We start from the raw sequence: 27,905 nt of genomic DNA on the forward strand, positions 1-27,905 counted from the left end.
CTTGGTGGGTGTGGCCAGGGATTGAAGTGGGTGGTGCTTATAGGCCCTGAAGCCGATAGCTGAAGTAGAACACTGGCCGGGCGTCCGGGTGACAGGAGGGAGGTAGAGCTCCAGGTCAGTGCGGCGCTGTGACGGGGCTGCTGCGCCTCCTCGGGGGGTATCTTTGCACGTTATGCACTTTGCATTGCGCTCCTTCTGCGTTCTGTTCTCACTTCCATCTGCGGCCCACTGACTGCTGCATAACTACAACCCCCAGCATCTTCGTGGTGCATGCTGGGAGTTGTAGTCTTGCAACAAACTGTCTGCTGGTTGCAGCTGTCTAATATTGCATGGGGTTTGTAAAATGTGCATTGAAAACTGCAGCTGTGCTGGCTGTCAGTGAATGGAAACGAGCTGCATCCCCCTCCTGCTATTGCGCTATGTAGCATACAGCTGCTGGGGGCCCCCATGATGCTGCCCTGTAAGGGGCCCTCACTGAGCAGCTTCAATATTCTGTGCACTCTAATAGCTGCGTTTTAATTTCTCATCACTCCATTAATCTCAAAGAGGTTCTGCAGCAGCTGAAATATATAATTTGTTAAGTTAAAGTGCAAATTTAATTTGAAGCTTGGTTTGAAAAAAAGGTCTTTCTGGTGGTCTGCAGCTGCGCAGACTACAGTACAGCTCTCAGTGGCCAGGAAATGCTGGGAGTTGTAGTGCTCAACAGCTGGAGAGCTGCAGACCGACCCCCTGAGCTGATTCGCTCAGGCGTATGCAGCTGTGGTCTGCGTATGCTTCTGTTATGTCTGGACTAATAAGGGAGATGGAACAATACCTCCACAGCGCCACCTATTGGAAGGCAGCATTCCTGCAAGCCAAAGTTGCAGCACCCCGCCCCAACATCAGTCCGCAATTAAAACTGCGCTTCTGAACACGCAGATGTAAACATACAGAGTATCCGCCTGTGAATGGGCTCTATGTGTGACTCCACCGTGACGGCTGTTTGTGTCCCCCCAGGGCCCACCGATCTCAGCAGCCATGGCGAGACAAATGGGCCGAGACCCCGGCCTGAAGGAGAAGGTGAAGATGTTCCTGGGCCTGGGACAATCACGTGTGAAGTCCAAACACTCAGAATGGCGGCAGCCGGAGTACATCATCACCGTGGAGCTACTCAAGGTGAGGCTTGTGACGCCTGCTTGTTAACAGCGTTCTCTGGGTGTAAACCGCTAATCGTGTATCCTCAGGATAGGCCTATAGAACATGATGTCCTTGGCCACCAGGTAATGGAAGTGACAGCTGCTTCCGTCCATACCAGGCACAGCGCCGTACATGACATAGTGGTTATGCCTGGTATAGTCCTACTCACTCGAACGGGACAGAGCTGCTCTCAGGTCATGTGACCAATGAACGTGCCGCTACAGGCCTGAGAAGCAGCCAGTGAGGTCATGTGACCACCGCAGCCTCCTCAGACATCCGGTCAGCGGGTATCCTGAGCGGCGGACCCTGCTGCTCAACTACTGATGACTGAGGCCGCATGCAGATAGCAGAGTCGGATTCCACATGCGGAACCCAGCCCTGGCAGCAGCAGCGGCGGCGGCGGCATGCGCAGATACCTCCCTTATATTTATTTTTTTTCTTCAATCTGTATTGCGGATGTTCCCCCACGGCTCGCCATTCGACATGCGCTGTACAATTTCTTCTTTTTTTTTTTTTTTGATTCCTGTGGAACCCATGATGTTTCCACAATGTTAATTGCAGAAGGGCCATGGATCGGACAGCCTCCTTTGACTTCAATGGAAGCTGTCCGTGCAAAAATGGAGTATGCTGTGATTTTTTTTTTTTTGATTTTTTTTTTTTTTTTTTTTTTTTTTTTTTCCATCCGTGAGTGGAAACCGCAACTGGTTTCCGCTCGTGTGCATGAATAACTTTTCCATAGACGCCCGCTCCGGATTCCACAATGCAAATTCGCCCGTGTCCACGAGGCCTAATCCTGAGGATAGTTTAGTCCTGGACAACCTCCTTAACTCTTTATTAACCAGCCGTGCAGGTTTTCACGGTGGCCATACAGCGGCTGTGTTTTTATGGTCTAATCTAAGGTTGGCATGGGAATACTGTGCAGGAAGAGCTGGGTCTTGGCTGTCGGGTGACAGCCAGGCCTCTGCTCTAAAGGCCGGGGACTCGATACGCATGTCAATGCGAAATCCCCAACACTGATTCCACGTGGAAACTGCACCAAAGAGTGATATCTCTTATCTTTTTCTTTACATGTAGATTACAGATCTGCGTAGAGAAAATCCGCGCTGTATAGACTATGGCGCAGATTCTAATTGAAAGGAAGGGGATTTAGATTTGCAGCGGAATCGGCGCCATTCCTGTGACATAGTTCCACTTTGTGCACATTTCCTTACACTTGACTTTTTCTCCATCTCCCAGGACCTGAGCCCGGAGAGCACGCTGAGTATTCGTGTCCGAGCTATGAATCAAATCTGCGAGCTGGCAAAAACCAAAAAATTTGAGGATGTAAGTGTACAGTGGGAACTATCCTTTTGTCTTGTCAGGTAGTTTACATTAAACATGGCGTGTTGGAACAGAGCTGCAGTGTAAAGCATGAGGGAGGAACTGTGCAGTAGGGAAGGTTTCAGACTACTTGAGGTTCCAACTAAAGTGGGAGTCCGATATAGAACTGTACAGTAATAGGACTCTTTCCCTGGTGAGCTGGTGTTGGTTTGTACTTGCATACAGAGCGGTCAGTCTGAAGAAGTAGAGCTGCAGGGTAAAGCATGGGGAAGAGTAGCACATCCATTATGAGGAAGGGGCATTATATTACCTGGTGCCCTCCTTTCAACTGTTCTGCTGCAGATCTCCTGCAGTGATTCTTGTATTACCGCTGCACACTGAGCACAATGATGGTCTAAGACGTTACTGTCTGCTCTGACTACCAACACATGGTGTATCGAGTAGTGACAGGAGCACCGCAGCCATCTTGAAAGACCACAGAGGGGTCTTGAGAACCAGTATAGGGAGAAAGTGGGGTAACACATAGAAAATTCCCCGTCCGGTCCCTGGGCAGATTGTGTTGCTGAGACTAGAGGGCTGCTGTAAGCCTACAATTATTGGGCATCTGCTTTTACCCCTTCCTGCCATATGATGTATTATATCACTGTAGGAAGGATGTTCCCTCCAGCTGACATTGTGCCTCGCCTGCGGGTGTCGGCTGTAGTATATAGCCGATACCTTGTTTTAACAGCCAGAATTGGAGAGTTCTCAAACTTTGTCCTTTAAACCACTTGGATGCTGTGGTCGGTACTGACTGCAGCATATAAGTGGTTGGACAGATGGAGGGGTATCCCTGTGATGCAGGGTGGCCATTGGGTGGCTATAACAGCTGAGTGCCTTTAGAAAGGCTCCAAGGTCTGTAATGAGTATGTGTCTATCGGGCTGCCTGTCAGCCAATAATATGCCATGATACAGTGCTGTATTATGAGATGCATCACGAAGACAAAAAAGGGCTAGCTCTTTAAGGGGTTAATTGTTAAATGCCTTGTTGGTAACTTTGCGGTTCCCCTTTATTACTTGCTGCCATCTCTATTGCAGCATGCAGTAGAAGCCATCTGGATCTCCGTCGCGGATCTACTGGAACTCGATCAGCCAGCAGAGGGCAGGCTCAATGTACTCAACCTGCTGAAGAATATTATTACCGGACAGGTAACCTTTCTACATGGGTCTTGGGGTGGGGTATATTATATGGCAGCTCTTCTGCCAGAGCATGCTGGGAGTTGTAGTGTAACAGCCGGCCAGACTCTTTGTATTTAGCACCCCTATACTAGTCTCTAAGTCCTGCTTCTCTATAGGGCGACCGGCTGGGTTTTCTTCGGGCTCATTTCTTCCGAGTTATAAAGGACTACCCCAGTAATGAGGACCTTGTGGAGAGGCTGGAGCTGTTTAAAGCTCTCACAGACAACGGCCGAGACATCACCTATCTGGAGGAGGAGCTGGGCAAGTATCAAGATGTCTTCTGTTTGTTTTATGCTTCTATCACTTATCCCTTTTGGATTTAACCCCTTAGCGATTAACATTTTTTTGCCTTAAAGGGGTTTTCCCGGGTAAAAATACTACTGATGACCTAGCTTCAGGATAGGTCATCAAGTTGATTGGCTGGGGGCCGTCGCTCGGGACCCTGACCGATCAGCTGATTGCGGTGCTGTAAACGGGCGCATTATTACACAAGGATAGGAGTGGAAGTCTGTGCTCCGACATCTGTGAAGTGGCTGGCGCTTCCAACTGCAGACTCTGCTTCTATTGAGTGCAAAGAGAGCTGCACTTACAGTTGATTTTTGTAGGAAGCGGACAGCTTTGTTCCCATTGCTTCAGTGGGAATATCACCTGTAATACTGAGCCTGGCCACTATGGGGAGAATGGAGCTGCAAAATCAACTCTGTGCACAAACACAGCTGTGCGGTGAGCAGCCAATTGGCAGGGATCCCAGGTAGCAGACCCTATCTGGCCTATTATTAATAGCACATCCTTAGGATAGACCAGCAATTGATTACAACTGGACAAGCACATTAATTTTGTAGGAATTACCATATACTAAAGCATCCCTGTTTCAGAAAGTTTGCACAGTTTAGAGACACGGTGACCTCACTTGTAGCACCCTCTAAAAGTTAACTTTTTCATTACTTTGGTTATCAATAAAAACTTGGTAACAGTTACTTCCCAAAGTTTGTGCCTGTTTAGCAACTACCTGGATACCATCTTTTATAGTTTTAGATGCTTGTTTTAAAATGGCCAAAACCCTTCAAAAAGATGTTCTTAAAGTGTACCGGAGTTTTCAAAAAGTTAAATTAAAAAATGCCCCAGGTTCTCCTTTACCTGCTCATTTGCTGCTGTTTGCACCCTGTTTCAGGTCTAAGATCTGAGGTTCAGGTCTTCCTAATTTTTTTTTCTCTTGCTTTGCCGTTTGCAGTCCAGTTTCAGAGAACAGCATGTAGCAAGCCTAGCATTCTGCCAGTAGTTCACTGTCCTGTACTGCCTTGCTCTTACTTCCCATGATGCGTTAGTCCAATCAGCAGGGAGGCCGTTTCTAAATACTCACCCCTCTGCTTTCTCAGGATAATCGGGTATTTAGAGATATTTTGGCCAAATGATTAATAAACAAACGCACTGTGTGTGCATGTTGTGTACACACAGATGTTGTAACAGCAGGAAAGGCCGAGACTGTGAAGATCATTATCACAGTGTCTGCATATCTGGCAGCCTGCAGCCTGTAAGCGCATAGGAGCCGCCTGTAGAGCTTATTACTAAGGAATCTGTACCTGGTAACAGTGGATTGCAGAGAAGCTGGAAAGGAGAGCCTTGGGCTGAATGCCCACAGACGGATTATTATTGCTGCGGGATTCTCGGTCAGACACTTTGTGCTGCGTTAAACAATTCTCCACTGCCCCTGAGCAGAAATCAACTGTAATTTTCCGCTCGCAAGGGAGAATCGAAGCATGTTCTATTCTGTGCGGAAAATCGCGCGGACGGCTTCCATTGCAGTCAATGGAAGCCGTCCATTCCGCGATACTTCCGCAGTGAGCACTTCGGAAGTACAGCGAGAATCCACATCACAGCCCAGCATGACATGTGCTGCACTGCGCATGCGTGCCAGACAAAACACTTGCGGCAGATCCGGAGAGGTGAGTGTAAGGTCCCTGGGGGGCGCCGGGTCTGATTCCGCTGCGATATTTCGCAGTCGCAACCTGACCCAGACATGGGGCAGGAGGCCTTAGTGAAAGCCACTTAAAATGTGATTTACAGTGGTAAAAGCCACAAGTTTGAATGCAGGTATATGACCGAAATAATGAGACTAACCCAAGCTGGTAGAGGAGTATAGAAGTTGTCTGAGACGTTAGTGCCCCTCATTAGATTCTACCCTATATGCAGTAGAGAAGACATCACCCATTCATGTTTCCTCTAGGTTATAGCCCTTAAAGGAGTGTTTCGGGCATCGAATTTCCATTTTGTGCCCAGAAAACTCCTTTAACATAACGTTTCTATTCAGTTTTCTTACTTTGCTTTTAGCTGCTTCTGTTGCCCTTTTGGGTTCCCCATCTATTGCATATTTAGTTTCTTGTAGTGGCCATGGATTCATTCCTGAGAAATTTCTTTTGAACTTTCTGAAATGCCCTTTGGCATATGTCGTCCCCCCCCCCCCCCCCCCCCCTAGTGTTGCTCCTTGCTGCAGCTCGCTTTTAGGCTGCCTGTCCACGGGCGATGATCTGCGGGAGCTCTAGATGTGAATAGTGTAACCTGATTAGTTTGCTTTAGTCTCCTAGGAGTTGTATTCACTGTAGATAACCTGTTCATTCCATGTACTTTCAGCGGCTTTTGTCCTGCAGTGGATGGAGTTTGCTTTGTCTCCGGACTTCCTGCTGGTGTTGGTGAATCTGGTGAAGTTTCACAGCTGTTATCTGGAAAGTTATATTGATCCCATGGTGCAGTGAGTATTCTTCTAGTCGTCCTTTCACAATACGGCACATTATAAGGGACTGTAAAGTCACTACCGTACGACATTCTTGTACGGATTCTGAGCTACAGGTGGGAAACTGTCAGGAAGTATGTTGTTGGAACAGATCATCTGCTTAAGGTCCACGTTTGGAGTATTAAGAATTTGGGTATATTCACACTCGAAAATGTTATTGAAGGAATATCTGCTCCATTCATCTGACTGTTATTCAAATCTGCCATGTGTGAATATACTATTAAAGGGTTTGTCTGGGTCTGAACTATCATCGGGTAGCTGGGACAGCTGGCGATGAGCTGATATCAGGTCTGCAGTCAGTGTGGATGGAGCCACAAGCACACTAACCGCCCAGGTTGGTACTGCAGGCACAGCTCCCACTGCATGCAGTGCATTACCAACCTGGGGCGCTGCAGGTTGGGCAGAGCTGTCTGCTTTCAGCTTTGTTCCCGCTGACAGCTGGCACCATGACGGCTGATTCTACGGTTAGGTTATCCAGTTAATTCTCTTAGAGGTATTTGTGTCGGACCTGTGTAAAGTGACGGCTCTCAGATATTTTACTTCCATTTATAACACTATTTTATGTGTTTTTGCTTTAATCTGAAACTTGTTGGTGGCTGGGCGTTCTGTAACGTCTCCTTTTTTAATGTTTCTTGATTTTTGTCTTGCAGAATGATTTGCCTGCTATGTAACCGGACCACTTCTTCCTATGATATTGAGGTCAGTTGGCTTTCGTTCTTTGGGCAATCAATGTGTTGCTTGAATTTTGTTCCAGAGCAATTTAAAGGGTTATTTCCATCTTGTGAAGTGATGCTGACACTAAGAAATGCCATCACTTTATGATTGGTGGGGCTCCCACTTTTAGAACCTCCATTGATCCCAGAGTTGAAGGGAACACAGCAGTAGTATGAATATCCCCTCAAGATAGGTCCTCAATAGAGATGAGCGAGCGTACTCGGTTTGGGTGTTTTTGCACTCAAGCACCGCTTTTTCCGAGTAACTGACTACTCGGACGAAAAGATTCGGGGGGTGCCGGGGGTGAGCGGGGGGTTGCAGAGGGGAATGGGGGGGGGAGGGCTCCTCAACCCCCCTGTTCCTCACTGCTACCCCCCGCTCCTCCGCGCCGCACCCCGAATCTTTTCATCCGAGTAGTCACTCGGAAAAAGCGGTGCTCGAGTGCAAAAACACCCAACCCGAGTACGCTCGCTCATCTCTAGTCCTCACTTGTTGATCAGCTGGTCCATGGCTCAGGATTCCAGACGATCAGCTGGTCAGGTGCCACGAAACAAGGGATATGGAACAGAAATAGTAGGATCTGACCCCTAGTGGCTGGTGACGATAATTGTAGGCAGAGTTCCCATTGAAATACTCAGGGCTGCACCAACCACTACACAGGCGTCTGAGCCATCTGCTTCCGCTCTGTACCCCTGTGTGTTGTGCTGACAGCAGATACCTGATCAATTGTTTGGCTGGGGTCTCGAACGGTGGACCCCTGCTGATCAACTATTGATGACCTATCCTAAGGAGATTCACCTGAAATAAGTTATGAAAAGACTAAAGAGTGACTCCAGGTTCTCCTTCCCATTTACCCCAGTTATGTATTTCTGTCCGTTCTTATGTCTGTGTGCTTCCTCTAGGTTTCTCTGAAGGTCTTGGATGCTGTGGTTTGCTATAACTGTCTGCCATCGGAGAGTATCCCCACGTTTGTCATTACGCTGTGTCGGACGATCAACGTCAAGGAACTTTGTGAATCTTGCTGGAAGGTGGGCAATGCTAAAGTCAAGCTTTGTGTTGGTGCCTGTAACATGCCTCCTTTTTCACTGTTGCCATGTTCTGTACTGTGGTCACTTTAGGTCTGGGTTGTCCAGCTTTCTTTATGAAGTCTTATTTAATACAGTTCATATGGACTTTCTGTAAGTCCCATTAATTATCTGAGACAGGGTCTTGAAACTTTACAGTTTAAATGTTTCTTCTCAGTCGTGCAGACTCTTCTAAGTACGACTATTTCCATTCTCCTTAATAGCAGATCAGTTTCAGTATTGCCTCTTACTGCATTTAAAGGTTTTTTTTTCACAACTTTAATATTGATGGCCTAACCTTAGGATACTCCAGGAAATCGATGTGGGTCCGATCCCCATCGATCAGCTAACTGAAGGGGTCAGACTGCTGCAGTAAGTGCTACATCAACGTCATGGTCTACCAGGGACAGCACTGTACTTCTGCAGCAATTGTGCCTGATATTGCAGTTCTCTGCGGATCACTCCCATAAAGTAAATGGGACTAAGCAATATCGGGCACAGCTACTACTAAAAATGTAGTGCAGTGCCTGAGACACAGTGAAGGGGACACTGTGATTGCCAGAGTACTAAAACTCCCTTCGATCAGCAGATAAGTGTAGGTGCTATGAGCCAAACCTCTATGGCCTGTTATTGTTGGCCTATATAAAGGATAAGTCATGGGTTTCAAAGTCCAGGAATACCCCTCTTAATCTGAATGTCAAACCTTAAAGTGAAACTGCACTTCTGAAAAATTGACAGGTCATACAGAAGTGGACAAAAATATGGGAACGCCAAAGTTGTAGTCTGCTTCTTTTCCCTTCACAACTCTACCCAATGATCGTCTGTCACTCAACATACATTTCCATCCACGCTGGTGTTTGTCGGATGGGGTTTTTCTAGTCTGCATTCATTATCTTGATTACTGTCCCTTGTGATACAACACAAACCTCCGCTACCTTTGTTACAGCGGCACCCATCATACTGGCCCCGACAATGTGACCGGGTTAGAATTCTGTCAGCTCTGCCATGATTCACTCAACTGTGCAGAGCGCTGTCTCGAGGACAAATGACGCTTACCATATGTTGCCGCGGTTATAGAGATCATTGCATCACGCAGCAACTACAGCCCCTCCTACTAACGCCGCTGTAGTACTCATGTACGGATCTCAGACCATTAGGAGGGATCCGCATGGGATTATAATCATTTGCACTGAGCTGCCCTTTTGATATAGTTAAAATTTACTGGTAGTATTGTGGAATATAATTTAGAATCCCATAACTCAACCTTTTAACTGTGGCCGTGATTTATTTGTTACTTCTGTGGATGTGGGGTCTCAGGCTCCTATATATTGTTTTTTTTTTTTAACAGCGGGGAGGTACACAACTCTAGAATCTGGAGGGGTCTGTGAGACTCCATGTCCACAGTTAAAGGTTAAGGTGTGCATTTCATACAGGGTTTCATGGTTTTGTCCACCCTCAGTAGCGACATGTCAAGTCTTAATTGCTTTGGGTCCAGCTGCTGAGATTCACCACTTGCTAGAACAAGCCAGCTGAAGTGTTGGGCTGAGCGCTGTCACCACTTGCTAACTGAAGAGGAGCCCATAGACCTTCTATTAAGGCTGTCTTTAGGTAGTGAGTCATGACTGTGCTTGGATGATCAGCTGGCTCGTTCTAGCGACTAGTAGGGGTCTTGTCACTCGGACTCCCAACGATCAGAACTTTTTTGGCTTGTCCCTTTTGACATGTCAAAAGTTTAGAAAGTGCAGTTACACTTTAAGCGCCGTTTCCTTTAGTTTAATTGGGTCCAGAACTTTGTTATATGGCAAAAAAAAAAAAAGTAATTAGCATATTGTCGAAACTGCCCACCATTGTCTCATGTCACTGGATACTTGACTCCAAATGTGTCCCTACTTGTAAGCAACGGTTTATAAGCACTTTCTATGGTCCTGTTCTTCCTCCAGGGCATTTTTGGTCTTTGTTCTCTTCATAGAACTGTAAGTGAGTTAGGTTTATAATCTTCTTTCCCAGACTGAAGACTTTATTTTTGTCTCCACAGCTAATGAGAAACCTCCTGGGGACACATCTTGGCCACAGCGCTATTTATACCATGAGCCGTATCATGGAAGACAAGTAAGAGCCGCTCGGAAAGTTTACGGAGATCTGTCATTATGGGCTTTATATATGGCATCTTGTTCTAACTAGTTATGTCTTATTTGATATAACTGGTAAGAAATGAGCTGTGCCAGAACGTAGAGTTCTAGAAGTCATACAGCGACTGTCCTTTATTCCTGCATTTAACCCTTCAACAGTCACTTAAAAATTGGAAAAACCCTCCCGAAAATGTCACTTATTGGAGGTTTTGAATTTCTCATGTAAGATGTATTTGAATCAGAACTGTCGCCTTAAGTACACTTTTAACCCCTCAGTGACATAGCTAATTTTAACCTTAAGAGCCACTAACTTTTATCCCTTTTGTGTTCCAATAGTCAGAACTTTTTTTTTTTTCATTAATGTAGTTATGACTCCTTGTTTTTTGTTTTTAGGAGTTTTATAGGAACCTTTTTCCAGTACATGTAATATATTGAATAACGTGTGTGCGTGTGTATATGCAATATATTTATAGATATTTCTTTTTTTTTTTTTTGCTGGGGGCAATGGAAAAAAGCTACTTATTGTCAAAACAATCATGCCCCTAGAAGGAGTTGTCTGGTATCTAAGGAAAGTTTTTCTGTAATTGTAATGTTGATATATATAAATTATTACAGGAGCAAAAGGATCATTTATTATGGAAAACTGACCCCTTAAAGGGAGGCTCTAGTACCCTGTGCTACCACCTCTAGCTTGGATATAAGATGTGATACAGGGGTTATGGAGGCTCTAGTACCCTGTTGTACCACCTCTAGCTTGGATACAAGATGTGATACTGGTGGGCATGGAGGCTCTAGTACTCTGTTGTACCACCTCTAGTTTGGATACAAGATGTAATACTGGTGGGCATGGAGGCTCCAGTACCCTGTTGTACTGCCTCTAGCTTGGATACAAGATGTGATACAGGCAGGTTCTGTATGGTATCCTGCGGCATATCTCTCCACATTTGCTGTAACGGAGCCTCTAGATCGTGTAGGCTTTTAAAGTTGGCATCCCATACATGTTCTATTGGTAATAAATCTGGTGACCGACCGGCCACAGAAGTGTGATAATGTTGTGGGGACATTCCTGTGTCCCCCTTGTGTGTGCGGCTGAGCATTATCCTGCTGGAAGCCTCTTGGAAGCCGCCATGAGAGGAACACGTGGCTGCAGGATGTCCTAAACATATCGCTGAGCTGTCACTGTCCCTCCTACCACTACTAGGGGTGACCAATTGTCGTATACGATGGTCCCCCAGACATTACACCAGCAGGGGGCAGTGTGCCGTTCCACAGCAAAGACAAGATTGAGGCGCTCACCCCAAGGTCTCCAGACATGAACACAGCTGTCGTTGGTGTCAAAACTAAACCTGGATTCGTTACTCAAGACAACCCAGGTCCCCTCCATAGCGTCCAGTTTCATCGTTCACAACACCACTGCAAATGGAGGCGACGGTGGGGGTCAAAGGCCGTACATGTAATGGGCGTTGAGACCAAATGTCCTTCAGCCAAGTGCCTGGAAATGGTTCCGACAGACACAGGGGTATAATGATGGCGCCATCTGTCCCTAGATGACAGACAATTAAACAAAGCTGCTCACGCTTGTCAGATGATCAGACTCTCCTCTCTACTGGTGGTCTGTCGGGGGTCCTGAGCCCGGTCACCTTTTTGTGCCCTCACACATCCACTGCTCCCAACACCCCCTAACAGTCTGGACAGAACGGCCCGGTGGGGGACAATTCATCGATACGACCATCCAGCTTCTCACATCCCAATAATGCGCCGCTCTCAGACTCTGGTAACGGGGTGACATCTCTTCTCTGCATCGTAGAGGCGTCTAGTGGTCAACAAGCTCTACACAAGCGGAAGAGGAGGTCACTACACACAAGGATCCTCCGAGAGCCTTTATAGGCTAAGGGGGGAACCACTTTTAGGGTCACGGATGACAAGACCATTCCTCTAATCACACCACAGCTCTCATTTACAGATCTGCCTGAGATGTAACTGCATGCCGAGTTTTGCAGCAAAATGACAACTTCTGTCTTATTTTTTTTTTATGGCGTTCAGTGTGGTTAACTTTAACACTAATTGGTTAAAATGAATTTTTGTTTATTTTCGATTATAACGGAGCATTTGTCTTTTCAGAATCTATTCAGAGGATGCCCCTCTGCTGAGAGGAGCCGTGTTTTTTGTCGGAATGGGCCTGTGGGGTGCACATAGGCTATTCTGTCTGAAGAACTCCCCAATATCTGTGCTCCCCTCTTTTCTAAAGGTAAGGCATTACAGATGGAGCAAACTTTGCAGCTTAATATTTCATCCTCCAAACACAAATGTTGTCATTTTTCTTTGTCTTTGAAATATTGTAGGATGATGAGTTACTACTAGAGATGAGCGAACCTACTCGTTTCAAGTAATGACTCGATCGAGCACCGCGATTCGGGGGGCGGGTGAAGGTGTGTCGGAGCGCGGGGTAGCGGTGGGGAACAGGGGGGAGCCCTCCCCCAACACACACACACACACACACACACACACGGCGCCCCCCGAATCTTTTCGCCCGAGTACGGAAGTACTCGAAAATCGTGGCGCTCGGGCGAAAAAGGGGCGTGGCCGAGTACGCTCGCTCATCTCTAGTTACTACTCATTGTACAGCCCAGTAATTATATACATATAATCATTAAAGTGGTATTCTGGCCTTTTTTTCACCGGATGACCGGCCTTCTGGATAGTTTATCAGTTGTTGGACCGGAGTCCACTGTTTGTGAATAGCAGCGCCGTGCTCCTGTTGACTTCAATGGGAGTGAAGCTGTGCTCCTACTTTCTGCTGTAAACATGGATGACTACGCCTGACCTGCTACGGTGATACGGCCGGAGGATCAGCTGATAAACGTTGATTCCAAGCAGCAGACTTCTGTCCATCAAATGCTGGTCACCTATGCAGAGACTAGGTCATCAGTTGAAAAAAAGCGCAGAATATCACTTTAAATCCTCATTTTGCCTTCTTACCTAAACAGGCGATGAACTGTCCAAACGCGGTGGTGTCTTACGAGATCGTTCTGTCTATTGCAAGACTGATCAAGAAGTACGGGAGGGAATTGCAAGCAGTCACATGGGACGTTGTCCTGGATATCGTTGAGCGATTATTCCAGCAGCTCCAGGTACAACCCGGTCTTATTTTGACTTCAAAGAAAATCTTGCAAGACTACATGCATCCTTTAACTATTTCTATGATATTTGCAGTTGACTCGTATGTCCACCTTTTTGAGCACCATGTTATGTTACTTATCCTGTACTGATCCTGAGTTACATCCTGTATTATACTCCAGAGCTGCATTCACTATTTTGTAGTCTTCAGAGCTGAAATCTCCCAGCATTCCCTCCTTGTTCGATATCTGCATAGGGATTTTTATAAATAAATCCTTTTTATAGTTGCCCCCACTGCATTATGGGAGCTCAGCTAAGCAGGTATGGGTTTAGCCTTACAAAGAAAGAAAGCTGTACTGGCAAAATCAAAGTACGTGAGTCAGCACTGCATGTTGTGTTTCAGGTGCTGCGGAGTCAGGAGTTAAAGGCGGCTGTACACAACCTGTTGACTTCTGTAGAAGAACTCTATGACCAGAATGAATTCCACGGGGACGAAGAGAGATTCTTTGATCTTGTGGAGAAGAACTCTGAGGAGCGGCCTGTATGTTCCCACTCTTCACATTTACACCTTGCCATGGCCTGTTATAAAGGAACACAAACTAGTAGTATTGGTGCGTTGAAAGGTCTCTGCAGTGGTGACGTCCTTTTGTTCTCTTCACAGCCCGCCTCTGTGGTCAATCTCATAACGTACAGAGCCCAGAGCATTCATCCAGGGAAGGAAGGATGGGTGCAGGACCTGCAGAAGCTGATGGACAAGTATTTCAGGTTGGGTTTATACTCCTAGAAATAAAGTTCTGTGACACTCTAGTATATTTTGGGGGGAATCTATTGTCCAATTTGCATAGTCTTTGTAGCATAAAATAGTCACCTTGTAGTGCATGCCATATTTGCTCAATAATTTGCAACTTTTTGCTACTTTTACCCTTCTCTTGCCACATTTCTAAAGTGGTAAGAAAAGGAGTGGAGTTTACTAGAGGGGGGGGGGAATGACGAACAGCCTCCAACAAATCAAATCTGAAGACCTAAAATGGTTAAAGTTTAAGCACAAATCTAACAGGCATAGATGTTGGTTTTTTGCCTTAATAGCTGACTCACACAGCTAGTGCTTCTCTGGCGGCTACCCCTGGAGCAGCAGCAAGAAGTCTGCATGCACAGCAGGAAGCTGCATTGTATGGGTGGTTGTTGCACACAAGTCCTCTCTATACAGTCAGTGCTTAGGAGTCTGTCCCTGGAGGTTATCTCTGAGATGGACAGATACCAACACTGCACGGAGGCACTAAAAATTGCCTTTGACACTGGACTGTACCACTGAAGGGATGTGCACTTTTGCACTCCTTTATTTTAAGACTGTGTGCCGAGTAACAAAAATGGAGGCAGTAGTCAGATCCCTTAGAGCAGGTTTCTCCAACTCCAGTCCTCGGGGACCGCCAACAGGTCATGTTTTCAGGATTTCCTCAGTGTTGCACAGGTGATATGATTATTATCAGTGTCTCAGACATTGCCACGGGTGTTCTTACTATAGGATATCCTGAAAACATGACCTGTTGGTGGTCCCTGAGGACTGGAGTTGGGGACCCCTGCCTTAGAGTATGGCCACATGGGAAGGAATTTGCTGCAGAGTGTTCGTAATGGACATTCTGCAGCACAAAATCTGCAGTGCAAATTTCACATTCATTTAAAAAGTATGTAAGAAAGAGAAAAAAAAAGCTTCAGAACTTTGAATAATGTGAAATTAAAACAGAGTAACAGAAGGCGGTGATCTGGCCTCTCCAGTCCAATCCCATCGTCTGTGGACATCCGCCACACATGCACTGCCACCACCAACACTGGTGGTTCTTTTCCTATCGAGATATCTTCATCCACGGAGACATGTGACCGCTGCGACCAGTCTCTGGTGGTGACGAGCTGACGCCACTGAGCACCCTAATTTATGCTCTCTAGAATGTGTAATTACATTGTGTTCTCTTTCAGGAATGAGTCTCGCAGCGTTGTGCGTATGAAAGTCCTGGACGTCTTGTCCTTCGCTCTCAGCATTAACAGACAGTTTTACGAGGTTCGTTTTCATAATAAAACTCTGGAGATATTTCGGTTAATTATTAGTATGCCAACAGTGCCTGGCCTGTGTCTTGGAGACTGCGTATGGATTTATGCCAGGCATTTAGTAGTAGTCTATAGATATTCATGCCTTTTTTTTTTTTTTTTTTTTTTTTTTTTTATAGTGTCATACATGTGAAAATTTTAGTTCATGCTACCCGTTTGACTTGTCTTTCTCTCATTAGGAAGAACTGATTGAGAAGGTGGTGACATGTCAGTTGGCTCATATCCCAGAAGATAAAGATCATCAGGTTCGGAAACTTGCCACCCAACTTCTGGTTGACTTAGCTGAATGCTGCCACTCTTGCCACTTCAACAGCCTGTTGGATATCATTGAGAGGGTGAGAGTTGTTCCTGTTTTGCCATACAAAGAATCATAAATTGGTCTTTTTATCAATTTGTTGAACCCATATTCATGAGCAAACCTTTGTTTGGGTGACGGCATTAGGGCATTTAAAGTTGTTCTATGTGCCTCTGAGGCCATATGGAGGTCATAGGGGGTGTCCTTCTCAATATGAGTGAGCTCTAAAAATGCCCATAATCCCGCATTAGCGTTGACTGAATGTTCATTTACCGGTCAGGTATATCTCGTGGCTCCCCCATAGACATGGACTTCCAATTAGGTCATGCGTTCATGTATTTTTAATGGGGACGGTAGAGAAAACCACAGCCAAACAGATGTTCTGGTGGTGGCTTATCTCCATGGGTTACAGAAGAATCGGGCATTTAATTTCAACATATCCAACCTATCTTTCTTCAGCATCAAATGTTGGAATACTCAGGAGGCCACGCTGTACACAATGGGCATCTGATCCAACTGAAATTGGTTGGTTTGGATGACTTGTCTGTGTATTCCTGAAGTGTAGTACTACTGGAAGAACTTCCTCCTGCAAATTTTACATGGCCATATTCCACTACTTTTTTTAATATTGGCTTTCCTGTTTTTTGCTTTTTTTATTTTAGGTTGTGACCCGTTCTTTATCCTTGACTGAATCTGCTGGACAGGACTCCTCATCCCTGGAAGATGTGAAGACCTCTGTGCTGGGCCTAATGGTTATATTACAGGTGACATTAAAGAGGTTCTTCACTTTGGAAACGTTCTAATTGTTAGAAAGGTCCACTAAGAGTAAGCAGAATACCAGTAAGAGGCAATAAACTGTGGGGAAGCCTGGCAGTTTGGGAGCCAAGTGTTCAGTTTCCCTGCAGCACCCCCACAGGAGAAATGAAGACTTACACGGTGCCCATTTATATTCCTGGTTTTCTGTGTAATGCAGGATAGAACAAGTCTTCCAAAGCGAGATATGGTCTTTGTTCAGGATCTTCATCTCTTGGCCGGAGTAGAGCCGTTACAGAGGATTCCCCCTCTTAACTCAGAACTCCCTAATGGGGTGTATGAGCATTTGCTTACTAAACTGCATGACCCCCTTCACGTGACTTCTATCTAGTCTCCTCTTTCATGGGGGAATGGCAATTTTACTTTTCTGTTTGTCCTTTGTGCAGACCAAGCTGTATACTTTACCAGCAAGTCATGCCATGCGTGTGTACGAGATGCTGGTCAACCATATCCAGTTGCACTACAGAAACCTGTACAGCTCCCCCATGGCCAGTAGCATTCGCCTCCAGGTGAGTCGTAGTTCCTCATACTCTGCTGGAACCTATAGACACACAGGGGGACATCACAAGTCCTCTAACTGCATGACATCGTAATGAAAATTTCACAGTTTAGTTTTAAAGTAAACCTTCAGTCCCAGGAACAAAATTTGGGACTTGAAGGAATATTGCCTCCCGCTCTCCCTTTTTGTCATACGCTGGATCTGCCTGTTCTTGGGGCGCTCTTCAGTTTTGGTTTTTTTTTAAATTTTATTTAAATATGGCCGCACCCCTCCTGTCACTGCCTAATGAACTGTTCATCAGCAGTCCATTTTTTGATCAGTAGTAGGCTAAGGCACTTCATGCAATACTGACTATCTTGAAAGGGGACCCCAAGAACAGCAGATGTGGAGAGTGGCTGGTAAAATGACATCCCACTTTTGGGGAAAAGTTCTAATGGGTTTGTGCCGATTATAATCTCCTGTACTTGTGTAGTTGTAGACCGCACTGATGTCTTGTCTATGTAAATGATGACCCATGACAGCCATTGGTAGACTGTCACGTTATGTTAAATCGTACACCGTTTACGTCTATTGGTGGACAGGAAACAGTTTCTGGATCCTGGACAATCTCTTAAGAAGCAGAATGTTTTTTTTCTGCTACTCTAGTCAGTTCATGAGTTAATAGAGTAGTGCTTGTGATCCTTTTTTCTTACAAGGTTTTTGATTTCTTCCTGCTGCTACGAGCCGACTCTTTGAGACGCATCGGTCTTCCCAACAAGGATGGAGCTGTAAGGTTCAGCCCGTACTGCCTCTGTGAATCTGTGTAAGTGTGCAAGGAAGGTTCTTTCATAAAACATTTCTGAAAAGTAGCTGCATGATTCCTCTTACACGAATCTTCTCAGATAAAGCGCAGCTGTGGGAACTCCTCCTGCTGTGGAGATGCCTTGTATGATGATAGAGGGGTATTCCGATCCACCTTTTTCAATATTATAGATATATTCTATTCTCCCCCAAATCTAGTCTTCCATTAAAAACATACATGTTACACTGCTCTATAGTCAACCTCCCCCCCCCCCCCCCCTCCATTGTCTACACTATTTGACTTTATGGTCCCACTGCGCATTGTTTGGATTCTCAGGCAGAGTGGGTGATCCAAAGAGCTTCCTTCACGTAATCAGCAAACTTACATTGACACGCACACTCCCAGTGCCGAGAACAGCTGGAATCTGTCTTGATTTAACTGTATAGCAGAACAGGGAGCTCTAGCTGTGCCTGCACTGTTCTCTCTAGTGCAGGCACAGCTGCTCCATAGACATTTTATTAATATACTGACTTTAGACACTTATATATACATTTTCTCCATAGTGTCCTCTCCTGGCATCTGTTATACAGCTCCTGCCACGATTCCCTGATGCTGTAAAGTGAAGAAGCTGTCCTTTGATACAGACAGCTTCTCCTCTTTTATAGTGCGCCCGTTTTCTGACTGATTCCCCCATGCATTGTCGGGATCTTGGTGTATGGGTTGTAACATAAATTATATTACCACATATGCAATGAGACCTTGAAAATGCATGAGGTCCAGAGGGGGTGCTGTGAGGAGGAGAAGCTGTCTGTAACAGACGGCTTCTTCACTTCAGTACCAGGGGACAGAGGCAGCATCACACATGTTAGCAGAAGACACCATGGGGGCAATATGTATGTATAAATGTAATAAAACATAATGCAGCCATTTATTATACTGTTCTTTGAAAGCTGCTGTGCCTGCACCAGAGAACAGTGCAGGCACAGCTAGATCTCCCTGTACAGTAATGCAGTTAGCTAAAGACAGATTTCTAAGCAACCTCTTCAGCTAGCTGCATTGCTGAATAAGCGTTTTCTACAAGAAATGTACAGAATAGGCTGCTAAAATATATAGCAAAAATGCTTAGCACCTATTCTAAACATTTTAGAGAAAAATTAAAGAGCGGCTACAACTCAATTACTGTAAAATCTTACCCTCCATATACATTGAATAGTTTAGATAGTGAGGCTCAAATACTTCAGAATCTTTTTAATGCGTTTCTGGTGACTATACTAAGTATTTTTGTGTCCAATAGGAGCGATTCTGAGAAGAGGGCGGTAGACAGGAAATCACCTGGCACCCTGTCCCCTCCTGCTGGAAGCCCCAGTCTCTCATCCCAGAGTACTAGTCCTCGCATGGGCTTTCTACCATTCTCATTAGCATTTGGGATCATCCTGCAATGCCTCAAACAGGTACTTTGTTCATGCTTTGTCCTTAATATTCTCTGGATTTGGAAAATAAGGGTCAGAGGCGGTGCTCCAATGGTATGATATATGATAAATGATAAATAATAAATGATAAACAGTTACAAAGAGTATGGGTGTAATTCAACCCGACTCAGCCGATCCTCTGGATTAGGGACCGGTTGGTCGTGTTTATCTGAGGAGGCTTGATATCCCAATATTCATGGGTATTCAGTACTTGAGAAAGGCTTGGGTTACAGGCCGAAACGCATCGCAAATAAAACAGGATTTTACTTAGGCACAAAGGTGAATGCAAAGAGATGGTCCTATTGGGATTGGAGGGGTGCCACAGGACCAGGGCACCCCGCAACAAGTAAGACCCTATATATGGTATTGTGTATGACATAACGGAGCGCTGGAATTTTTCTGTTGATTACTTGTATTCTCTGGATTTGTTACATTCTGACGTCTTACCTTTAATCTGTTAGGAGACGGACTGGAAAGTTCTAAAACTGGTTCTCAACAAACTTCCCGAGTGCCTTCGTTACAAGCTCCTTATCCTGTCCTCTCCCTGCAACATTGACCAGCTGTCGGCATCTCTATGTACCATGGTGAGCAGCCTCCAACATATTTCAGTCTGTGCAAGCCTGATTTTTCTGGAAAGCAACCAATGACCTTGTGTCCTATGGAAGATCCTGCTTGTCATATATTACCCCTTTGTGATTTTATTGCTCGGTGTTCTAGATGTCAGACAGAAGCGCAAGCGACCGTCTTTACAACACACCGGATGGATTCTCTCGTACTGACCTGCAACTTGCTGTGGTCCCTGTGCTGACTGCATTGACTTCATATCATCCTTACTTGGACATCAGTAAACAGGCAAGACTCTATGGACGACTCCCGTAAAGGTCGTCTTATGTTTCCATATACAATAGTAAAAAGATTTTTCCAAACTAGTGCAACTCCCAAGACATTAGGTTCTTGACTGCATTACTTTACATTGATGGCTTATCTTGTAGCCCATCAATGTGTGATTGGTGGCAGTTTCATCCTTGGGACCCGTATTCATCAGCAGAACAAAGGGCCAGAAGTGTCTGCTGTGAAAAAGCCGCAGCATCGTACAGAATAACACCACTATACATGTGTGGTTGGGTCTGGAATTGCATCTCTGCCCATCCATAATAAGTAGGGTTGAGCTGCAGTACTTGATAAAGTCACAAACTAGGTACTGTAGCATAGGCACCACGATGCACCACCACTGCCGCCCCTTTGTTCTTCAGATCACATACAGGTTTCTTATCCTAAGGTAAGGCCTTCAATATAGAAAATCATTTTAAATCTCCTATACTGAAACAATGGAGCTCTCTTCCGTCAAGGACTACTGTACTGGTTTCATAGTTTTTTGACATCTGGTGACTCTTGTTCACAGAGGGAAATGGTGCGTTGTCTGGAAACTGGCCTTATCTACCGCTGTGCCAAGCAATGTGTGGTTGCCCTGTCCATGTGCATGGTAGAGATGCCCGGGATCCTGATTAAATCGCTACCAGTGCTCATTGTGCAGCTGACCCACATCTCCGCCACAGTCACCATGGCTATCCCTATGCTGGAGTTTCTGTCCAGTAAGTTTAATTCTGCTATGCCAGGTGTGAACAGTAGACATGTGCAAACTGTGATGCAATGTGGGATTATGACTTTGTGTGAGAACTTTTTTTTGCATGTCTGTTTCAGCTCTCGTTCGGCTGCCTCACCTTTATGGGAACTTTGCTGCAGAGCATTACGTTAGTGTGTTTGCCATTTCTCTACCCTACACAAATCCATCAAAGTGAGTACCAACTAGGACACAACCCCTGCAAGCACATTAGAAACCATTGAGTGACTGTGTAATACAACGGAGTCCTAACACAGCGAGAGAATACCCTGTTTCATGGTACCTTTTTCCTATTTAGGTTGTGATCAGGGTTGGTGTCTTAAGGCCCTTTTTACACAGGACAACTGCTGGGCGTTAAAGCGCTGACAGCCATCCAAGTGATCGCTCAGGGAATGGAGACGGAGCGAGCCAGAGATGACTCTGGCTGCCTGCCTCTGTTCACAATAAACAGGCAGTCGTTCATGGATTAACATCTGCCTGTTTAAAGTGAGCGATGCAGCGGTAGACTAACTATGATTTTCGGGCCTGTACGAAAGATCCGATCAGCGTCAATTTATCGGCCATCATTCTTTCGCTACACGCATTTACACCAAACAGTAATTGTTTAAATCAGTTGATCTAACAATAATTGTGCCATGTCAAAGGGCCTTTAGGGTAGCTTTACTTACACAGGATGACTGGAGCGCATAAGTGCCTGATGGTTGTCTAAAGACCATCACTGCTGTGCTATCACACAAGAGCGATAGTCATTCGGTGAATGGAGGTTGAGCACGCTGGAGATCTCTTCTACCTGACCACCTTCATTCACTGTGAATAGTCGGTCATTTAAGGAGGAACCGCTGCCTGTTTAAACTGAGCGGGAACTCTCCCCAGTTGCTTCCTTTCAGTGAACTTTCTCCCTCAGTACCCTGTGGGGTCTTGCGTTTACACTAGACGACTCTCTTTGGAAATTGGGCATTTAAGCAATTTTATTTTTTGGCAAATCGTTGGCCCATGTAAAGCCATCCTTAACATCCCCCGCTCTGGTTGGCTCGAGAGTGTAAATAAATGCACGGCATTGTGGAAAGTCTGCAGTATTTACAGTAATGGCAAAGCGGGTAAGCTGTAAAAAAAGTAATTTCTTCCACACGAGAAAATTAGCACAAAAATTGACATGCAGATCTTAATTCACACCAGGTCAATTTATACTGTGGATTTTCAGTGGATTTCACTCTTTGTATTTCAAATTGTGAAATTGGAGGCAAATTTGCACCATTTATGCAAAGAAATCTGACAAAAGGGTATGGCTGCACGGAGTGGATTTTTGTGCTTCTGCTACAAATCTGTTTCAGAATCAGCATTTTACATGTGGAGTTGCTTGCAGATTCGCTGTGCATGTCACCGCACTCATTGAACGGGGTTATATCAATGGTGAGAATCCACAGTATAAATTGACATGCTGCAGATTTTGAAAAAAGAACTGCACTTTTAAAAACTTTTGTCATATCAGAGTGACATGTTAAGTTTTGATTAGTGTGGGTCTGGGTGCTGAGACCCTCTTGATTACTGAATTGAGGGGCCGCAGCGCTCAGTGACATCTATGAGTTCGTCATCTGCTAAGAGAAGCCGACGAGCAACAAAGACAGTCGAAGGGGTACAGCTGCAGCCCATTCATTTCATTGAACTTCCGGGGTCTTGGCACCCGGACCCTCACTGGTCAAAACTGTTGACGAGCCGCTCTGATGTGCCAAGTTTTTTTTTTTGTTTTTTTTTTGAGGTGTAGTTACTCCTTTAAATCTGCACTTTAGGTTAATTTCCATGCAGATTCTGTAGGCTTTTTTTTCGAAGTGTGTGGATGAGGTTTTGTAAAATTATTGTGTTTTTGGTTTGTACTGGTTTCAATAAAGTGGTGGTCTTTGTATAGTGAAAAAAATATTTTTACAATTTTCCCTGTTCGATATCTTTGCTTGCTGTCACTCAGTAGGAACTTTCATTGTTCACTTCCAAAATGTAATCTACTGTACAACCTTCTTTGGTACAGGTTTAATCAGTACATTGTGTTCCTGGCTCACCATGTCATTGCCATGTGGTTTATCAGATGCCGGCTGTCGTTCAGAAGAGACTTTGTGCCTTACATAACCAAGGTAACTGCATCATATATACTATGTTGACAGAAGTATTGGGACCCCACCAATCCTGTGCTGTCAGGTGAAGGAGATATGTAAACTGTATATGGGAGTATAGAGGAGAGGATCACACAGGTATATCCCAGTACAGAAACTATCAGAATATCCCCAGGTGTAGAGTTGACAGATTTCCACCGGGGTCTGGTGGTGGGATGTCACCTGGGCAACCAATCAGTAGGGGACATCTCTGCGCTTGTGGACTTTCCTAAGTCTACTGTTGGCAATGTTGTTCTGGAATGGAAAACATCTGGGGTGTGTGCGGTGCAGCCATGTTCAGGGAGACCTCGTAAACTGACAGAACGTGGACAACAAAGCCTTCTACCAGCTGTGAAGGCGTCCCGAACATTGTCTGCTAAAACACTCGCTCAGGAGGTCTCACAGGTCATTGGAACCTCCATTAGCACCAAAACTATCTGTAGGGAATTGCATGCAAAAGGTTACCACGGACAAGGCGCTACACACAAGTCCAACATCACTATGGTGAATGCAGAGAGGCGCCTGCAATGGTGCTTGGAGCGTTGCTCTTGGACTGGGAATGAGTGGAAGCGAGTGTTGTGGACCGCTAAATCCCAATACACCATATCCCAGTTAGATGACTTCACTTGGGATGATGCCGTCATGTAGAAACCGCTCTCCAGGCAACCCCCAAACCCAACAGTGGGGTGGTTTGGTTATGGTGTGGGGGTGTATTACCTGAGAAGGTCTACGGCCGTTGGTTATAGTGAATTCCACCCTTAACGCCAATGGGTATAGAGACCTTTTAGACAACATGACATTACCTTCCCTGTGGCAATATTTTGGTACACCTCTGTCTCCACCAACATGACTGAGCTCCATGTTATACGGCATGCAGTATTGAAGCTTGGTTTGAGGAGCAGAAAGCCTGCAAACTTCATTGGCTGGCCTAAAGTCCAGATCTCGATCTGAATTCCATCAAGCCTCTTTGATATGAACTGGAACACAGTATCTGCACACGCCCATCAACCCCCCCCCCCCCCCCCCCCCCTCATTACTATCTGAAGCTCTCCTGGAAGAATAGAGGCAAATCCCTTTACACATCTATCGGAACTTGGTGGAAAGTATGCCTAGGAGGGTTACTGCAGTCATTGAGGCGAAAGGCGGCCCAACACCGTGTTGAATAATGCAAATAAAATCGAATTTCATTACCTTCTGTGTGTCCCAATACTTTACTCAACCTAGTTTGTTAGGTCTGTACTCCAGTAATGCTATGTAGCTGACTCTTCTCCACTTCTCAGGGTCTCCGCTCCAATGTCCTGCAGAGCTTTGATGACATTCCCGAGAAGGGGAGCTTCAGGGCCCGCAGTACTAGTCTAAACGAGCGGCCTAAAAGGTATGTCTTCTCCATATAAATCTGTATTCTGACTGCTTTCTACATCTAAAGAATAGGACTGTTGGTCAGCACTACACCCATATGGAGGGACTTGACCATGGCAATGTCAGCTAATGTGAGACCATTGCATACTATAGCAAAGCCCAGTGACAACACATAGGGTTACCATCATTAAGCCTTAACTCCTTGAGTGGCACGCCCGGAAATTTTCCGGGACGAGCTCCACTGCTCATAGTGACATAGCCCGGAAGATTTCCGGGCTATGTATCACTATGGGAGCTGCAGAGCACAATGCCACAAGCTGTGACATTGTGCTCTGCCTGCACAGACCCACAGAGAACAAAGCAGGACATTGAAAAACCAGCAGAAGATATTGCCGATCTGCCGGCAATGTCCTGCTTTGTTTACAGGTTGCCATAGAGACCATCGGCTTGTCAGAAGCAAGCCGATAGTCTGTGTGGCAGGGAGAGCTTGGTGCTTGGCTGTCAGAGGACAGCTAGGTACCAGCTCTTACAGCAGAGATCAGAGAAGACCTCCGATCTCTGCTGTTAACCCTTTATGTGACTGCAGCATGTAAAGGGCTGTCACCATCAGACCCCCAGAATGTGATCAGGGGTCCTGATGGGTCCCTGTGGAAGTCCCCTAAAGGGACAAAAAAAAAAAATGTAAAAAAAAATTTTTTTTAAATAAAAGTTAAAAAATTATTAAAAAAAATAATAAAAACACTTGTCTCCCTTTACTTTGTAAAAAATCAAAAATACAATCACACATGTGGTATCCATGCGTCGTAATGACCCAGAGAAGGAAGTTAATACATTATTTAACCCCTTTAAAAAAATTACAACTTGTCCCGCAAAAAACAAGCCCTCACATGGCCATGTCAATGGAAAAAGGAAAAAGTTATGGCTCTTGAGACGCAACTGCAAAATTAGTTGAAATTCAATGATTAGACCATTTTAAAAAACCTGCCCTGGTGGGCACGACAGGGTGGTAGGAAACCCTCCACTCAAGGGGTTAAAGTAAATGTTCACCTTTTTGTTTGTTAAATGGAATCGGTCACCAGGTTCATTCCAAATGGGGTTTTGCGGGGAGCTCCGTGCTGGCCTCTCCCTGCCTGGATCACCTAGAGTGACAGCTCTGTCCCTTCTTGTGTATGGGGAGAGCTGTCGCTGAAGGTGAGCCAGGCAGGGAGAGGCTGGTGTGGCACCACCTCCAAGACTAAAATTCTGTTTTGGAATTAATCTTCAAAGTATGTAAGATCTGGAATGCTGTAGCATTCCACAGTAAGATACACATGTGAACGCCCTGTACATAAAGGTCCTGGGTTCATACTGCCCTTGCATCCATCACCCACCAATCGGCTAGTTATGCCCTGTCCTTTTAGGGGTAACTTAATCCTACCAGAACATCCCTTTAATGCTGCTTCCTCAGATGTACGTGAGTAGTTTTGCATTAAGACTAAATTTCCCAACCTTCTCAGATGTGTTATTGACATTTAAATGTTAATCGTCCTAGAAGTAATTTCTCCAAAGCCTCTAATGACCACATATCTGCATAATGTAGCTTCCGAGCCTGCGGCTCATTCATCACCTTCCCTGCGACCATTCCACTGATGACTAATGCCGTAACCTTCCTACCCTCGCTAGGTTTTATTTCCTGATTACTGCTTATTTCTGTTTTGTGGATTTGTCTATCATACACCTGTGATGATTGGTAATTTGTGTTTAAACCATCTTGACAGGATATATGTAATTGACAGGTATGTTGTGGTGTTTTCACCCATTCACATCGAGTGGCATCAGCAAGGTGCTGCCGCGTGACCAACTATTTCATGGAAGGTTATTCTCGGACACCTAGGCATATTGTCAGGGCTGTAGTGGTCAAAAGCTTTTAATTACCTTTTTTATTACGTTTTTTCTCCCGCACATGAAATTTTTAAATCCCTTTTAAAATGCCATCCGCGGCTATTCATCTACCCGCGGGTGGTCAGTGCATTCCTATGGGAAATTTTACATGCGGTTCATAAAATCTATTTTCCCCGTGGACATGAGGCCTGAAGCTTCATTTGACCGGCTGTGTGTAATACTACATGTGCCCTGTAGTGGCCACTGCAGGAAACATAAGCAGCCCACTGTAAGTTTCCTCTTCAAATCCCGCCAGTTGGATTGTTCCAGCTGCAAAGGATCTCCTCTCTTAAAGGGGTGGTCTCGCGAAAGCAAGTGGGTCTATACACTTCTGTATGGCCATATTAATGCACTTTGTAATATACATCGTGCATTAAATATGAGCCATACAGAAGTTATTCACTTACCTGCTCCGTTGCTAGCGTCCCCGTCGCCATGGTTCCGTCTAATTTCGGTGTCTTCTTGCCTTTTTAGACGCGCTTGCGCAGATCCGTCTTCTCCCTTCTTCTCCCTTCGGCTCCGCTCGGCAGCATCGGCATTTTGGCTCCGCCCCCTTGTACGCATCATCGCGTAGCTCCGCCCCATGACGTGTGCCGGTTCCAGCCTCCTGATTGGCTGGAATCGGCACATGACGGGGGCGGAGCTACGCGATGACGCGAAAAGGGGGCGGAGCCAAAACTCCGATGCTGCCGAGCGGAGCCGAAGGGAGAAGATGCATCTGCGCAAGCGCGTCTAAAAAAGCAAGAAGACACCGAAGTTAGACGGAACCATGGCAACGGGGACGCTAGCAACGGAGCAGGTAAGTGAATAACTTCTGTATGGCTCATATTTAATGCACGATGTATATTACAAAGTGCATTAATATGGCCATACAGAAGTGTATAGACCCACTTGCTTTCGCGAGACCACCCCTTTAATATTCCTCTCTCCATTGATGTGGATGATGTCCCTTTTTGTCATCCACAAGCCACCCTACATTTTGCCCATGCACTGCCCATCTTTGGAGTGGCACGTATGCAATTGGTTTTGCTCTGCTGTGGGCTCATGAGCTTTCACTGCACATTCTGCTCCCAGGATGTTCAGTGCAAATGAGTTCTGGAGCGGCATGTGGATGATATAGGAGTCATCCACATCAGAGAGAGAGGTGTATTTACAGCGTAGGCCTCAGGTGCCTAGAGTGGTCTGAGTTTGCCCAATCTAGCCCTCAGATGTAATTGATGTATGACACGAGAGTTTTAAAACCTGCTTTTCTATGGGCATAAAGGAGATCTGTTTAGATTTTTTTTTAAAAATCACCTACTCATATACTGCTGTAAATGAAGGGTTTAGAGGGATAAAACATGGTGACAAGGTCCATTTTTAAAATGGGTATCTGAGTACG

General features: G+C 45.5%; 1 protein-coding gene across 4 annotated transcripts in view; it reads left to right on the plus strand.

Annotated features, from left to right (window-relative positions):
- Positions 1-12: 12 nt before the first annotated feature.
- The window catches only part of TSC2 (TSC complex subunit 2), a 49,426-nt gene continuing 21,533 nt past the window's right edge, over positions 13-27,905 (plus strand). For 2 of the 4 annotated variants that reach the window (XM_066576561.1, XM_066576562.1), the window contains exons 1-25: positions 14-114; positions 997-1,155; positions 2,413-2,499; positions 3,574-3,684; positions 3,831-3,975; positions 6,343-6,460; positions 7,153-7,201; positions 8,119-8,244; positions 10,316-10,389; positions 12,531-12,657; positions 13,397-13,540; positions 13,930-14,067; positions 14,188-14,291; positions 15,498-15,579; positions 15,806-15,961; positions 16,584-16,685; positions 17,121-17,243; positions 17,929-18,035; positions 19,309-19,465; positions 19,945-20,067; positions 20,201-20,335; positions 20,886-21,075; positions 21,185-21,278; positions 23,125-23,227; positions 24,526-24,620. In XM_066576561.1, the coding sequence (XP_066432658.1) occupies positions 1,018-1,155; positions 2,413-2,499; positions 3,574-3,684; positions 3,831-3,975; positions 6,343-6,460; positions 7,153-7,201; positions 8,119-8,244; positions 10,316-10,389; positions 12,531-12,657; positions 13,397-13,540; positions 13,930-14,067; positions 14,188-14,291; positions 15,498-15,579; positions 15,806-15,961; positions 16,584-16,685; positions 17,121-17,243; positions 17,929-18,035; positions 19,309-19,465; positions 19,945-20,067; positions 20,201-20,335; positions 20,886-21,075; positions 21,185-21,278; positions 23,125-23,227; positions 24,526-24,620 (2,828 nt within the window). In that variant the 5' untranslated portion in view covers positions 14-114; positions 997-1,017. Of the gene's footprint in view, positions 115-996; positions 1,156-2,412; positions 2,500-3,573; positions 3,685-3,830; positions 3,976-6,342; positions 6,461-7,152; positions 7,202-8,118; positions 8,245-10,315; positions 10,390-12,530; positions 12,658-13,396; positions 13,541-13,929; positions 14,068-14,187; positions 14,292-15,497; positions 15,580-15,805; positions 15,962-16,583; positions 16,686-17,120; positions 17,244-17,928; positions 18,036-19,308; positions 19,466-19,944; positions 20,068-20,200; positions 20,336-20,885; positions 21,076-21,184; positions 21,279-23,124; positions 23,228-24,525; positions 24,621-27,905 lie in introns of all 4 variants that reach the window. The other 2 variants (XM_066576560.1, XM_066576563.1) reach the window with 2 other exon arrangements.

Source organism: Eleutherodactylus coqui, chromosome 8 (assembly GCF_035609145.1).
Source record: "Eleutherodactylus coqui strain aEleCoq1 chromosome 8, aEleCoq1.hap1, whole genome shotgun sequence".
Lineage (NCBI taxonomy): Eukaryota > Metazoa > Chordata > Amphibia > Anura > Eleutherodactylidae > Eleutherodactylus > Eleutherodactylus coqui.